At 36.9% G+C, this 15,857-nt stretch overlaps 1 protein-coding gene across 1 annotated transcript in view; it reads right to left on the reverse strand.

The window, feature by feature from the left end:
* Window positions 1-710: 710 nt before the first annotated feature.
* RHPN2 (rhophilin Rho GTPase binding protein 2) overlaps window positions 711-15,857 on the reverse strand; it is a 29,232-nt gene continuing 14,085 nt past the window's right edge. The window contains exons 4-15 of the mRNA XM_061345906.1: window positions 13,148-13,223; window positions 12,108-12,185; window positions 11,342-11,466; window positions 10,299-10,465; window positions 7,879-8,066; window positions 6,930-7,086; window positions 6,349-6,468; window positions 6,056-6,250; window positions 5,395-5,471; window positions 4,434-4,580; window positions 3,421-3,576; window positions 711-2,156 (exon numbers count right to left, since the gene is read on the reverse strand). Of these exons, the coding sequence (XP_061201890.1) occupies window positions 1,905-2,156; window positions 3,421-3,576; window positions 4,434-4,580; window positions 5,395-5,471; window positions 6,056-6,250; window positions 6,349-6,468; window positions 6,930-7,086; window positions 7,879-8,066; window positions 10,299-10,465; window positions 11,342-11,466; window positions 12,108-12,185; window positions 13,148-13,223 (1,738 nt within the window). The 3' untranslated portion in view covers window positions 711-1,904. The remainder of the gene's footprint in view (window positions 2,157-3,420; window positions 3,577-4,433; window positions 4,581-5,394; window positions 5,472-6,055; window positions 6,251-6,348; window positions 6,469-6,929; window positions 7,087-7,878; window positions 8,067-10,298; window positions 10,466-11,341; window positions 11,467-12,107; window positions 12,186-13,147; window positions 13,224-15,857) is intronic.

Below are 15,857 nucleotides of genomic sequence, written 5' to 3' on the forward strand. Positions count from 1 at the left end.
TTTGCCTTAAGTAAGCTGTTGGCTACCACTCAGTGTAGAGTGACTATTCACATAGCTGACAGAAAATACCAAGTATGTATTTGAGAAGTCCCAAATTTTTACTTGGGCTGTTGGAGGGGTTCAGGATGCACTTAAATAAAAGACAACCCCCAACTTTTCCTCAAGGACTAGCAAGTGTGGTGATGGGAATGGAAAGGCAGTTAATCATGCAGCCAAGAGGAAAGATATCAGCAGGAAGGCTATCATGGTGGGCTAAGAAAACAGAGCTGGAACTCATGTGACTTTAACAAAATCTTTGGCAGATTGATAGTAATTTTAGCCATACATACAATGTAAATCTTTTCTGTATGCAATATTGTACGGCAGGGTCTTAGATATCAGTACAATTGCTGCTGCTTGTGTGTGTAAAGAAGTGCTGCTGCAAGTACATGCGAAGAATTAACTACTAAGGATAGGTGAGCCAAGTAATATACAACATTTTATGTACACTTTAAAGGGAAACTCTAGAAATATGTTAACACTCCCTAAGGAAGTAAGTTTTAGACTAATTAAGTTCCTGTATTATACAATACAAACTGAAGACAGTTTCTGAGGTCTTTCTAAGCAGTATTATAGAAACATGCAAGAGGTATGCCAGCACCAGAGAGTGAAAACCTACAAATTATGTGATATTATGGAAACTGCAGCAGAATCAAAGAGCTACTACAAAATGGCATAAACTGATTTTTATTATTCTTAAATAAGTATCATCAACATATTTACATCTATTACATAAGAAACTAAAAAATGAATGACAACTTTCAGGTCTACACTCAGATAAAAACTTGCCCTTTAAGTTTTGAGTATCAAACAGCATATATCTACTCTGTAGATGGCAATATTAACTAACACTACAGTGTTAGCAATCTTCAATTATTAGCAAGTTCAGAAAACAAAAGAATCTCAGAGAAATGCTCACACAGTTATTTTTTGTCTCCCTCCTTAATATATATAGCCCAAGCTTACTCATATCCATTTGGTTTTTTACTTGGTGCAATAGTAAATAAATATTCTCCCACTCAGACTCAAGCACTCTTTTTATCCCCACAGTTTATGTACTCTTGATCAACATACTAGAATATATCACCTTTAACATTTGTTCCACAGCTATCAATTTTACCAAGACTAATGAGATTCAAGTCTTAAGGTAAGTTAGTTGCATAATTTCAAGTTTGGAATAAAACCTGTTTTTAACAATTGAATCATCAGGCATTTAAAATGTAGCCTGGATCAGAACAAGAGCAGAGTAGAAGCCTTTTGTAGTTCAAAAGATCTTCTGACTTCTAAGCCTTCTAATTCTCTTCCAGAATCAAATTAACTGTTCACTACACCTAGTACTCACAGCAAGCAAATGTCTCTGTGTAAACCCCACAATTACATGACACTGCCTCTTGGCACAAGACTGGTTTCTCTGAATAACATTATTGTCTTTTGCCTGTGGTTTGTAAGATAATTCTTAAAGTAGTGTTAAGTGATTAACTCTAAACTTTTACAGAAAAATCATCCTTTAATGTTTGTTTTGCATGCAGCATCAGTTTCTAATAAATAACTTCTATCCGTTATAAAAAAAAAAAAATCAGTCATGATACTGTATTTTGAAATTCCAAAGGAATCCAGTCCTCACTTAAGCAATTTCATCATCTACATCTTGTTATTGCATAACTCCCAAGCCACTTCATTCTAACCTTCAGTACGTAAGTTTTACAGTTTTTGCCAGGCCCTGACCTTCACAGTGGCTCAATGCACAGTAAATTGTCAGTGGCATTTGTCTGAATTTATACGTATATATATAGAAATAAAGTTGATCAACATTTTTGTATACATTCAAAAGAAACACATCATGTTAAAAGATCCTTCTGAAAGATTCAATACAATGAGCTTTCTGTATTCAGAATTGTGAAGGGAGAAAGCTTCTTCTTAACTTGAGAGCTTCCAGCCACAGCTGAAGGCAGGCAGAGTGTGCTTGCAGCTTTCTGTCTATTTTTAGTTCCCCAACTTAGAAAAGGCAGTTTCAGTGGGGCTTTCTTCGTCTGATCAATCTTATCCTCTTCCATGGCTAAACAGATTAGGGAGTATGTCTTCTGCATTCCCACTGAGTAAGTTGCACTCTTACTATGCTGTAGGAAAGAGACAAGAATTAGAACAGTCAGCCAAAATGGGTCAAAATTTTGAAGATAACAAAAGCTTACTGTGCAAACAGTTTTCCAAGGCAGAGCACAGCAAGCTCTCTGTGCTAATGACATACTAAGCAAGCACAAGACCCTTCAGAGTGCTGCTGTTGTGGTATTTTGCCCATGTAGACGGAAGAGTATACTACACACAGTGTAACGGATTTGTAAATCTTGTCCATGGGTTGAGTTATAGCTAGCATTTGCTGGCTTCTAGCAAACTGTATAATATAAAACCTCCCTACAAAGCTTAGGTATGTAGTCCTTGCACGGATCTTTGAAGGGAAGTCTTTTCTTCTGGTTTTGGATAGGTTCCATGTTGACTGCAACTATGATAAGAGCACATAGGGCATCCTTTAGGGATACCTGAAAGGCACAGCCTACTCTGTCCTCTCTGAGCTCTGCCCTGAAGCAATTTGATTATATTGTAGTCTCTTGTTTCCAGTAGCAGCTTAGGCAGCCAGGAGTGCAATTCCTTACTTTCAATAAGAAAAATCAACTTCTTAAACCAAGAAAACCTAGCAGCAGTAAGAGTACCGTGATTACTTCTACTAAGGCAATGCTACTTCAGTGCCTAAGCTTGCCAGGGAATGTTAGAAGCAGTGGATTTAGCTGAACTACAGGTTCTCTCACACTACAAATAAGCTACTTAGAGCTTAACAGTTTTTAATCTTGTGATTATTTCTCCTTAGCCCAGAGCTTCTATGCAGCTTAATAACTGACTAGACAGTTAAAGTCCACCAAAATAAAAAAAATACATATACTGATTCATGATGTAACACAGAAGTCATGGTCATTTATGTTACCAGGACACGGAAAATAAGCATGTGGTCTTGGATGTTCTATTTCATGCCATTATTACTCCATTGTGGCTTTTCCAGTGCTGAACATGGCAATATTTTCATACTCTATTCCAAGTTAGAGAAAAATAAACTATACCCTGGAATTTATAATGCAATTGAAGTAGCTCCACTACATAGAAAAATCACCACCCAGCCATTCTTGTGCACCCATCTCTAATTTAACTTACCAAGTCAGAATGATTTAAACAGGCTGTTTAAAAGTGAACACATGCCTGAAGGCTTTATATGTTCACTGATGGATTGGGATATCTGACTATATGAAAGTAAGCATTAAGCAGGGACTGAAGGCAGGAAAGTGAAAAACACTCTCACACATCCAATCTGCAAAATACTTTTGCCTCATTACATACCACAGATGCCGTTGTATCCTGGCAGCTGATAACCTCAAACTCGATGGGCTGCTCTCCCACACTTCTGAATTTTTCCAGCACCTCATTCACTCCGAGCCACTTGCAATCCACACCACCAACTGAAACTATGTAGTCACCTTCTTTTAGGCCCATTAACTGTCAAAAAAATTTATGCACAGGTTATTATCTGGAATTGCAAAGAAGGGTAAAATATTTTGTCATCATATGCTATCTGCCCTAAAGGGATTTTCCTCTTATATGCTATAAAGCCATTGTCTAGCCAGACACATAGTGTACTTATAACATAAAAACACAGAGCTTTTTTGAGTACAAACGTTACCTATGTGAGTTACTACTGATAAATGTGAATCTGACATACTCAAATGTTGGCTCTTTTTATGTCCTTTTCACCTTTCTCCTTAATTAAAGGAAACATGTTTTTAGCTACCCTATCAACCCCCATGAGAAATTTTTTCCAGTTTTTACTACTCTTTCTTCAGTATTTTTATTTGTACTTTTGTGGTTGCTGCAGCCGTTCCTATAGCACAGCTGTGCTCGTTACTGCATGGTGCTTTAGCCCTTTGTTTCTCCCCCAGAGAAGAGCAACATATTAGAATCCAATAATATGTCTTTTCCCTGTTTTTCCTTTGGCACATGCTACCTTGCCTTGCCTTCCTGATTCTCATCCTTGCTGTTGTTGCCACTTCCTAAAGCCCTTTTAACTTCCTGAATTACATGGGCAATAACATTTGCTTTTATTATTTGTGACTTTTTATCTATCAGGTGTGAACAAAGGAATTAATTGACTCTAGTTTAAGGTGATGCCAGAGATACAGATACCATAAGGTGTACACAGTCCGAAAATGTGCTCAGGTTATATGAATTGACTATACTGATGTATGGTAGATCTCAATAAAAGCTCCATACACCAGTATGAACAAGTTAAAGTTACATTTAAAAGATTGTGATGCTAGATTCTGGAGACATCATTAATATTGATCCAATGTACTTACCGCTGCAGAACACGCTGGATCAAGACAATAAATTTGTGCTGGTGAACCTCCTTTAAGGCTGAATCCTAGCCCTTCTGCTTCACGGTGGATACGAATGGTACGTGGAGCTGTCCATCTCTGCTTGGCTGAGAACACTGTCAGTGGGCCCTAGAGGTAACAGCAGCAGGCACATTATGGTTTACTGTCATTCATAAGTAAGCATTTCTAATTTTAAGTTACAATGCTTTAAACTTGTCTTCTGTAGATTTTACTCAGGTTAACTTTCAACTACTTCAGTTGAAACGGAACAGTGAGATTTATCCCAGAAGTTTAAGGTGTCCCTGAAGTGCTCTGCACTACTTCATGACAGTTCAGGTGATAATTCAGAGTTGGATGACAGCAACTTCTGAGTTGTTCTGGGATGATCGATAAGGTGTGCAGAATCTTTTGCTGCAACAGGCTCTAAGGTCCTGTATTACTCAGTTTTGGAGGAGATAATTGATCCACGAAACATTGCAAATTCTGATCCTAACCACAACTCCCAATTCCCTTTGCCCACTGATACACAGAGCCACCTGAAAGACTGGCTTTGTAGCATGCGGCATTATACACTCAGCATGCCCATCTCCAAGTCCAACATGTTTCTTCCTGCCTATAAGTTGTATACAATTATCCACTGAAACTTCATGGGACTTTTATGAAGGTTATCAAGAATGAATACTGTGTGAAGCCACATACAAACAGCACTTTACTAGTCTTCAGTTACTGTGTGAAGCCACATACAAACAGCACTTTGCTAGTCTCACACTCACTTTTACCTCTGAAGTGAGGTATGATCTTTCCAATAATGCCTGGGGAAAAACACAGTTACTACAGGATCATTTTTGAGACTAAAATACTTGTGTCTCTTCCCTCATGTTGGAATGAACTTGTACTTGCTAACAAAATGACAGAGGTTGGTCAGCATTAGCATGTTACATACCAGCCTGTGAAAGAAGTCTTTAACTTTGACCTTTGATAACTGGGGGGCAATTGTTTCTATTTTATGCTCTGTTTTAGCTGAAACAAAAAGAAAACCAAATTAATTTTCTCTCAATTGTTAGTTAAAAGACATAATTTTTTCTCTTGCATTCCAAGTTAGATAAAAAATTCTCCTAAATTCTTACTGGGCTGTAGAAAAAACACATTTTTGTGAAAATTTGTAAGACATATCTGAATGCTTTACAAATATCTTCAGAGCTCATACTGTCAATACAGAAAACTTAACACAATCTACCCAAACAAAACTATTTGCTATGAAGATGCTATGTCCATCTTCAACATTTCTCAGGAAAGGAAATTAAAAACCAATGCTCATTCTTTCCCCGTGCTTCCAAAGAGGAAAGAGTTGGATGAGCTGGACTAAGGTAAAAAGAACCAATAGCAGTCAAACTGAGTTAACAGCTTAGGCAATATAAGAGCTGGACTTCAAGAAATGGTAATTTCTCCCCCACCCCCCAGCATGATTTTAGTTTCCTCATTTTTTTCTAGCTCACAAGATGCTTATTCCATATGCATACATATATATAAAATAAAGGTATGGCCCCATGAAAGCATATACATGTATGGCTAGATACCCTTTAGTTCTAGCTGTGTACACTTACGGAGGATATCTGGAGCCTGGATTAGACTGAGAAAGTCATCTTCTGTCTCTTGCTGAGCATATTTGAGAAGTGAGCGCTTGTGTGCAGCTGTCAGAACCTCCTGAAGAACATCAATGTTTCGAAGCTTTTTGCACAGACCGCAGACTCTCAGAGCTTCTTCGTGGTAAATGATGGCTTTGCGCAAGTGTGCTTTCCCTGAAAAAGCATTAGAAACTGTTGGTTGTCATCCACAGGCAATAACTAGAAGGTAATTTTCAAACTGTATCCAGTAGCTGTGTAAAACTGGCAGTTACCCAGTTGTTTTCTCTGAACTTTGTCCTTTAAAATGGTGAGAACCAACAGTCCATCAGGCATGTAGTCATACATCTCGGACAAGGCCTTCTCCTGCTGATCTTCGTCATCACCAGGCTGCACTATAATAATTGAAACAGAACATCAGCCATCACACATCTCCTGGTGCTCTGTTTCTTTAGGTGTATTGTTGCGTATTTGTTACTACCTTCTCTCCAAATGCAGTCACATATTGTTACACATAGATATTGATAGGAATATACAGGGTTTAGGACTTTCATCATTTTTATCATCTGCAATATGCAAGTAATACTTATATCCAGAGTACATCAATAAAAATTGAACAATTTGGTAGCATATAATGATTATAATTTATGCTGTTTTGCAAAAGTTACATAAATTAACTTTCACATTATTCTGTACAGAACAAAAAAAGAAAGGCCTCATATCTGAATGGGAAAATAGATACAAATTAACATACTGAAATCCAAAAGTTCCTGGCTCCTAGACTTACTCAGACCAAATTGTGTTTGTGTTTATTACTGTTATTTATATTAAAATATAGAAAATGTATTATTCTTACATTCATGGTCACACAGAATGGTGGCAATGAAGTAATGTGCCAGAGCTTTGTAGTGGTCTGACTTTATCTGTGCCAGTTTAGACCAGGAATAGGGGATATTTTCTTTCACTGGCTCCTGATTCATTGCAGTGTTAACTAGCATGTAAACCTCTCCCACCTAAAATAAAGCACAGCATTGAAGTATGAGAATATAACAGTAATTATTAGGAGCTCAACTAAGGGACAGTATGTGCAACCTCATGATAATTTTGTGTGCATCACAACAAAGGTAGGGAAAACAAACAAAAAAGAATATTGTTACAAAGTATCAGAAATAAGTTTTGAGAAAAATCGAATTCATCTCTGATTTTTCCCTTAAAAGAAAAGTAAATCAATTTTGTACAAGAACAGATGGACTAAGTCAATCTATGTTACTTCAGAGTTCAGTAAAAACATGATAAAATACATGGGTTTTAATTTACAAATGCATCTCATTGGCTTAATTCAGCTGAGAAAAAGGTTTGCACAACCTCCAGCTGCTGGGAAAGACAACAGGTTGTGTTCAGTACTTAACAGAGAGCTACACAAACAACACTGTCGCTTTGTATGTTGTTCTGTGGACAAGTTCTGTACTGTTTGAAAGAGCAATATGATAAATGGCTTGTAAAAAATATTCAGAAAGTTCGCTGCCCAACTTTTTCAGCAGTTTCTGTTAAACTTCGTGAATTATGGCTTTTAAAAATCATAACAGTTCTAAATTAATTCTATTTAAATTGCAGCTAACTGCATTTTAATAATCTGAAAGGTTGCGATTCTCATTGTAGCTTGTCCATTGTTACACTCTAGTTTTTCCAGTGGTTGTTAATGTTTACTTTTAAGAAATTCCACTTATATTACTAGAGGCTGTAGCTATTACGACAGCACTGTAAATGCTCATTTTAAAATATGAGACTCAAAAGTTAGCCTTTACCTTGGCAACTTCCTGTGTCATTTTCACTAGTGTGAAAAACTCGTTGCGTATTCCAGGGAGACCAATTTGCTCAAAAACACACTCTTGAGCTTGTGCAAGCATCATTTTTACTAGTACGTTCAGCATAGCTGGGCTCATATCATAGCTTGGGGTGTGAGTAAATGTCTCCTTCAAGTAGCTCAGGACTCCTGAAATTGCAAAATGGGTTTTCAGCACTACAAAGAGAAACTTATGAATTCGATTCCAGAATAAACCATAATAATTAGGATTGAAAGCATACTTTCTAATATTGCCCTACAGCAATCTGAAGGGATTCTTAGTACACATGGAACTAGACTGAGTTACAGATTTTGCTTTGCATTCCCATAAAACATCTCCAGGCATAGTTCTCAAAACTACAGTTCAGATGAGCAACAGAAGCTGCAAGTCTTAAGGGCGATACCCTTGGGTTTGCTTCTATCAGTTCTTGTGAACTGAAAAGCTGTGCTGAACAAAATATGACTTGTATGCATGAGTGGTAGGCTAGGGTTTATGCATAGGACAATAGGAAAAAACAAATCTAACACAGTTACAAGGAGGTGACAGTAGAACCCTTGGATGGAGGGAAAACACACAAATTCATTAATTTTGAATCTCCTTTTCAGATGCTGCTAAGTACATTGTGTCCTAGTGAAAGCTCAGTTCCATCCCTGTAAGTAAACTAGAATAGTATATTTAACAGGGTAAAATCAGATTCTGCTGTAGACATTTGGCTCCACCAACACATGAATCATTTCTATCATTTCTCAAATTAAAAAGCAAACGCTAACTGCAGTGCAAATATTAAGTAGCAGTTTCATGGATGGAAGTGTAACCTTCAGCATGCATGTCATCCAACTGGTTTAGTGAGTTCCACTAGTCTTCTAATTGCTGATAATACTACAAAAGTGTAACAATAAGACCTCTGCTTTTTAAGTGTTCCAGCATCCGTACTCTTACTTCTTGCTGCTACATTCAGTTCTGGTCACATTGTGCTGTAATTTCCTACTGCTGGTTTCTGAGATTTTTCATTTTGTTGCACTTGTTTCTTATAACTTATAATTATGCCCTTATACAGCTTTAAATTCAGCAATGTCTGCCTTTTTGCACCAGAACCCCCAACTCCAGACTTGCCAAGCACATCCCACATACTGAAGGAATGCCCTACTGAAAGGGGCAGAAAATACAAGTGGGGAAATACTGTTTTGTTGTTGGTTTTAACATATTTCTTCTTATGCAATAAACATATACACACCAAGAGCTTTGCTGAGGATAAACTGTGCAACATTTTCCATTTAGCACAGAGAAATAGTTAATATGATGTCTCTACCAACATAATGAAGAGTGTTACGGAGCCATGCACAGGTACAATGAAATGCCTTCTGAGCACATAGCTCTGGGGCCCTGCAAAGGTTATGTAGCAGCAAAAAATGCATTTCAATTTGTGAATTAATTCTGCAAATATATCCAAGTTAAAAGCTGTGGGTTTGTTTCTTTTTTTTTTCTTCATTATTTGCAAAATGGAAGGAGCAGCAGCAAAATGGAAACATTTCTGAAGTACTGAAATTTGTTTTAGATGAAATACAAAGGTTGAAAAACTGATTAATAAATGCATAAAGATATACTATCAATTTTTTTGATAGCTGTGTATTCATAAGAGGGGTTTCAGGAGACTCCAGCTCTCTGGTCCACAATTCATAGCTGACAAAGCTATATACAGTGCAAACCAGTAGCCACAGATTGTTAGAGCAGAAATAAGTCTTACAGTACGTGTTAATTACATAGGGCATGTCTTCAAGCATTACATGCAGCACAGATGACATTTACAGAAAAATTTAAATCTACTTGGGAAAAAAACCCCAAAATAAATGCCTCTGACTATGTTAGTTCAAGAAACATGATTCCCTTTACTAGAATTTGTATTTTTCCTCGCTTGGGCAGATGATTAATTTGAACCTGTTTGCCTTTGGAACCCTTGGAAAACACATGGTCAGCTTCCAATGAACTGCAAATTTCACACCAGAGAACACAGTAAGATTAATTTTGAAAAGACCATGTTGAAAACTACATTTAAAACCCTTTATCAACCCTTTACATTGTTTCTTATACAGATTTTACACCTACGTAGTATCACTGAGGCAAAAGCAGTTAGGTTGCTGAAACAAAAATTGAACAATGAAGCAGTTACTGTTGGGGTTATAACTTGGACCTCTGAACTGCAGTTCATAAAGAATGCTGTGGTTAATGATTAATCTGCGTGCTCAGACTACAGTTCCAGGCTTTTATTTAATTCTTCATCTCAGCTGTTCATGAGGCTTGAATTTCCCTGTTCTTTTTTTGTGTACTAAAGTCAGATGAGGAACATCAGTGTAAAGACCTTCACGATATTTTAAACTTTGTACCTGCAGCTCTCTGAAAAGCATCCACAGCGTTTTCAAGTCCAGCCTGGGTCTGACGATTGCATCTTGTTCCAATCTGGGTGTAGAGGGCTCCAATATTGAACAAAATGCTAGCTTTTTCAAGTAAAAGGTTTGGCTGACACACTGGGACACCTGTGAAGGAATCGTACCTTGGGAAACAAATATTACAAGTGTTAAGATTAGCAAAGTCCATCAAAAGATATTTTTGTAAAGTTTTTCAAAAAATGCAGTGGAATTCTCAATTATTTTTTGCTTGTGTGGAAAAGGTGAACGGAAATACTACAGTGTAGGACAATGTAGATGCTGAACGTCAGAGGCCAGCTTTATTGGAGGCTTAGTTTTCAGCAAATTTTACAGCAGTGCCTCCATAAGCATATTATATCCAACTCATAAGTGCCTATAAGACATCAGAGAGGCTGAAAATATACTGGGGAAGCAGCTGTGTGTGCTGCTATATTCTCGTACTTAGATGTTGCCAAAGATCAACTATTGGCATGGGCAGATATTCTATAGTTTTGAAATTTCTATTTGCAGTTCTGACTAAAAATGTAATGGTTCCTCTTGGCTGCATCATAAAATGCTTTTTTTCATCATAAAAATGCTGAATTCAGACTCAAACTTTGCTCACCGATGTGGTAAACACTGCTATAACAAATTAAGCTGCTCCTCCTCATTTCCAGGACGGGAATTAAAGTCTGACCCATTTCCCATCTGCATCATGCAACAAGGTTCAGAGTTCAGGAAACATCTACCATTGATCAAAAAATAAAGAGTATTTTCTCTCTTTTTCTCTTGTGCTAACCTGTAGCCCAAGTCATTTTCCATAGACAATGGCTTCACTATAAGTGTGATAAAGGTGTACTGTATTCAGGTTTATTCTTAACACTAAAAGAATAAACTGGCAACACACACTGCAGGGAATAGTGGGGGAAACACACTGACTTGATTCAAATTAAACAGAAAACAGTTACTGATTAACTGTGTTTTGAAAAAGAAGAGACAAGACAAACACGAACTACACTTACCATGTAAATAAAACTCCCATGTGCCTGGTGGGTGGGAAAAATCTGTTTTCTACATAACCAAGTTGAAGGAAATAACTTATCAGCATCTCAATGCCAGCTTCATCTCGGCTAGGAGTGCGGCAGGCCTTGAATTACAAGAGATTTAAATGAAGCGTATTCTGTTGAGTTACAGGATGAGTACAGAAACACCAAGGATAAGACTCTGTGGACTTGTGCATATCATAAAAATGTTTGGAATCCGAAAACAGTAAGCTTAAGGCCATATGGATGCATTCCAAATAAGAGTTTTTCAGCTGCACAAAAGTAGCACATAACCTTTAAGGAAGCTAATAGGATCTGTTAGGCAATTCTTAAAGTTAATTATAAAATTGTAGGTATTTTATGAAAGCTACAAAGAAAGTTTCTAGCATAATACAGGAAACACCATCATTCTACTACAGTGTTTTGCCAGATGAATTCCCTTCAACATTCTTCCTGCTAACTTTATAGTACTTTAAAGTTAAAAAGTAGGCAAGACAAATCTTAGATTTATAAAGTTGTGTCAACAGCTCAATCACTTTGCATAACTTCACCCTTTTCTTCACTTGTTCTCTACTAAGATTGTAAAGCTCTTTGACAACAGAGATTCATGTTCCGTATCTCAGAAACTAAGTGAATACGAATATGATGAGTTAAAAGTAATAGGGACATATTCTAATTCCATATAAATGCTAGTATTTTCAACTGCAGATTGAAAGACCTCATGATATACCAAACTTGAACTTACTTGTCTCAGATCCATGAGATCTGCTATTTCGTCTTCATACTCAGAACTGTCTTCACTATAATGTTCCAGAATAAAGTCCTAAAAAAAAAGGTAATATCCAATAATCAACTAAACTACTTTTTCCTGCAATTGCAAAAGGTATAAAATTGATTCAGTTGTTATTTCCATGGTGTCTACTCCCTTCTAGTCAACAGTACAATAACATATAGCAATGAGACTACAAAAAGACAATAGTACAAATAGTTTGATATTATATCCAAGATGAGAAATTTCAGTAAAGGAGCAGAACACCTGTCACATCAACTACATTGGGTTTTAAAACACCACCACTTAGTGGTTTTGAAAGGGATAAGTGAGCCCTGTTAGCTAAAATAACAAAAGAATCAAGTGACCATAAAATCCTGTTAACTGAAAGAGGCTGACAAATTCTTGTCAGCTATATTACAGCAATTCCACTTATATAATCAAAGATGCAATGGCATAAAGTGGTACCATAATCTGACCATGGAGATTAAACTACAAAAGTAAAAGCAGAAACAAATGCTATAGTGATAAGATAGTTTACCATGAGAAAATCCACATTGCACAATATGCAGTGGTCCAAAAAAAAAATAAAATACAAAAGTGGCTTAAATAGCCAGCAAAGTATAGTAGCCAACAAACAAGAAGCATTAATGGTGCACCACCGCTTCTCAAATGAGTTAACCTTGGGTAGCTCAAGTCAAATCTTCATTACTACTTCCTCTTGCACCAAGTAGTGATCAATTATCTTATTGGAACCAAAAACTATAGAAAGAATTTTTGTTTCCTTTGATTTTACCGCCTCCAGAATAGGATTTCTTATCTTCTGATTCCTTACCCTGGTCAGGTATGAGCAATGACCCAAATAATTTGCAGTTAATTTTTTTTAAACACATTGTGATCTCAGGTTTAGGGCCAATAAAACAAAAATAATTTGTACATAAGTTACTTCTGATTCTTCAAACAAATCAGAAGTTATTTCTGTTGACTCTTCATTCCCAAATGTGTCTGAAATTTACCTTGAGGGGGAGTGTGAAGTCTACTTCTTTGGTTTCCTTCAGGCCCAGAGGTACCAAGGGAATGCTGAACGTTTCTCTGTGAAAAAAATAAAAAGATTCAAAAATATTTTGTTTCTGTTTATCTGCTGATAATTACTTTTATTTGATGACAGGAAGTTTGTATGCTGACGGGTGTTCAGGTAAAAGGTACATAGTTTATAACAATTCTTTTAAGGAAAGAGTACAGAAAGCTTCCCTTCTCCCCCTGCCATTTAAACCTATTTTTCCTTCAAGGAAAGAAGAGGAGACTCCCATAGGTTGACTTACTGCAATTCAACTTTTATAAACCAAGTTCTATAGACAGAAAACAGCTCCACAGCTGCTAGATCTGCTGCAGTAAGACCTATGGTAATTAGTTATCATTAGTTATCATCAGGGTTTTACACGCTACCAATGCTTTCATATGTAGAAGTGATGGGTGTCAAACACAGGGAAAAGCAGGACTAAAGTGTAGCAACTTTAACAGTGAAAGGTCTAAGAGTAGGAAGTCTGAGAGCTACTCAGTTTCTAAACAAGACCAGGTGTTAATCTATAAATAAGTCAACCACTAAAATATCAAAGGGCAACAAAGGATGAGAACTATGACTTAAAAAAAAAAAAAAAGGATCCTCAAGAGAACATATATATGTATCATGGATTTAAACCTAGATCATATTAGTAAACAGCACTAGCTAATGAGGGATAAATTATGCTGTTTAATTCATAATAGTCTCAGAAGCTGCATATATTGCTCTTCCATTAAGCAGGTTAGCCAATAATAAAAAAATAGTATCAGAATTGCTGCCAGATACAAGTTTGAGTTGGTTTAATGAGTCAGTACCAGACAATAACAAGGTTTATCCAACATTCTTTTTCCTGAAAAAAACTAATTGACTGTCTCATTATTGTTCAGAGCATTCCACTACCAGCTACAAAATCCCACAGGTGTGGCTCATTTATGATTTTATCAGCAAAATTACTTTTTTACTTGTGGAAATTCCATCTCAGGAAGGTGGGAATAGGCATGTAGCTTCCTCAGCAGAGGAAGAGTCCTTAAACTGGTTGGCATGATCCAGAAAGTGGCTCTGTTACCCTGAAGAGGACTTCCATGATTCAGAGCCAAAATGCCACTGCAGGTAGTGCAAATGATCTGATATCTGATAAGGTTTTTTAGAATAAATACCGCCACTTTTACAATAGACTATATCAACACTTTTTCCCCAAAAGGAAGCGAGACACATGCAAAAGAATCCTAACTTACTGATTTAATGACTTCTAGTACCACCCACAGTCCCTGTGGACATCAACATTTGTCATTCAAAGGAACTTGATTTCTATTTTTTTTTAAGTTTCTAAGGTGCCACACCTTTGCAGTCAACATAATGGGGGCTGTGCAGTTAGGGAGGTGATCCTGGGTTTTTTAAGTGAGTAGAAATGGCATCATACTTCGCAATCCAGTTGAGATGTGCGCAAGTACTCAGCAGGCCAACCCTTCAGATTGGTGTAACACAATACAGCGTAATCCAGTACCATGGGCGTGACCTCATGTTCATGACTATATGCACAATAGACTCAGAGAGCAACTATTAATAGCTATTTGCTATTAAAGGCTGGAGAGCAGTTATGGAGGGACTGAATTATTTTAGCTGATGGAACACAAAAAGCATTTAGAACTTGGAATGAACAGTACCAGAAAGGTAAAACACCATTCCAAACTGATTGGGGAAGTAGGATCAGGAGAGAAAAAGCTAAGAATAAGTTAGGTATAATAATAAGTTAGACAGAATGACTGAGGCTTCTACCTGCCTTGGGGTCTGACCTACTGCTCACCCTTCATTGAGAATTCAAGTATTTCAAATATTCCTTAGCTAGAAAAGGGAATATTCTTTCTGGAGTCTTGCACACATAATTTTCATACTGCTCTCTACGCTTCACACATCTATGAAGCCTGGCAAAATCTTGAATGAAAAAAAAAAAAAAAACAAACCAAAAAAACCCCAACAAACCGTTTTCATATCAAATAATTGTCAAAGCTTGTCATATGGGTGGACAGCGGGAACTTTGGCACATTGAGAAAAATTAAATGTTACATCAGGTCATCATTCAGCTGAAAGACACACCACTGGAAATGTGCTTGGTCACTAATCCACCTAGAAGTTAGACCTGAGAACAGTGCTAAGAGGGACTCCAAATTATACCATATATATATATATACACACACATATCATATGAAGTGCTTCAATTTATGTTTTCAGCTGCCAGTGTTAATCATCTATGTAGTTTTAGAAGCAACAAGATACCTACCAGATAGAGAAATCACTACAGTATTCAGGCATTAAAATCTTTAACTTTTGAGCTTTTTCTTTGAGGAATCTATTGCAATGTGAAGTTCAGTGTGCTCTTTAAAGTTGTAAAAACATCTTGGAAAAAGTCCAACTTCACCTGCTAAAAAATCTTCTGATTTACAGATTTCTATTACTGAATTGCACACCAATATTTCAAGTCTGCTTTGAACTCCAAATCGGCGTTCTCCAGCTAAAGAGAGGACTGCTGCATTCACTGCATTTGAGAACAGACGTTAGATCACACTAGGTTTGTTCACTCCAGAATGTACTGAACCAATTCTAGTACTGGAAATTCTGCTAGGGTCCACGTGTCTCCCCATACAGGCCGAAGAGCTTTCAGTTCTTGC

The sequence above is a fragment of the Neopsephotus bourkii genome, unplaced genomic scaffold, assembly GCF_033783945.1.
Source record: "Neopsephotus bourkii isolate Nb327-2 ecotype Australia unplaced genomic scaffold, CSIRO-AGI_Nbou_v1 NB_245, whole genome shotgun sequence".
Lineage (NCBI taxonomy): Eukaryota > Metazoa > Chordata > Aves > Psittaciformes > Psittacidae > Neopsephotus > Neopsephotus bourkii.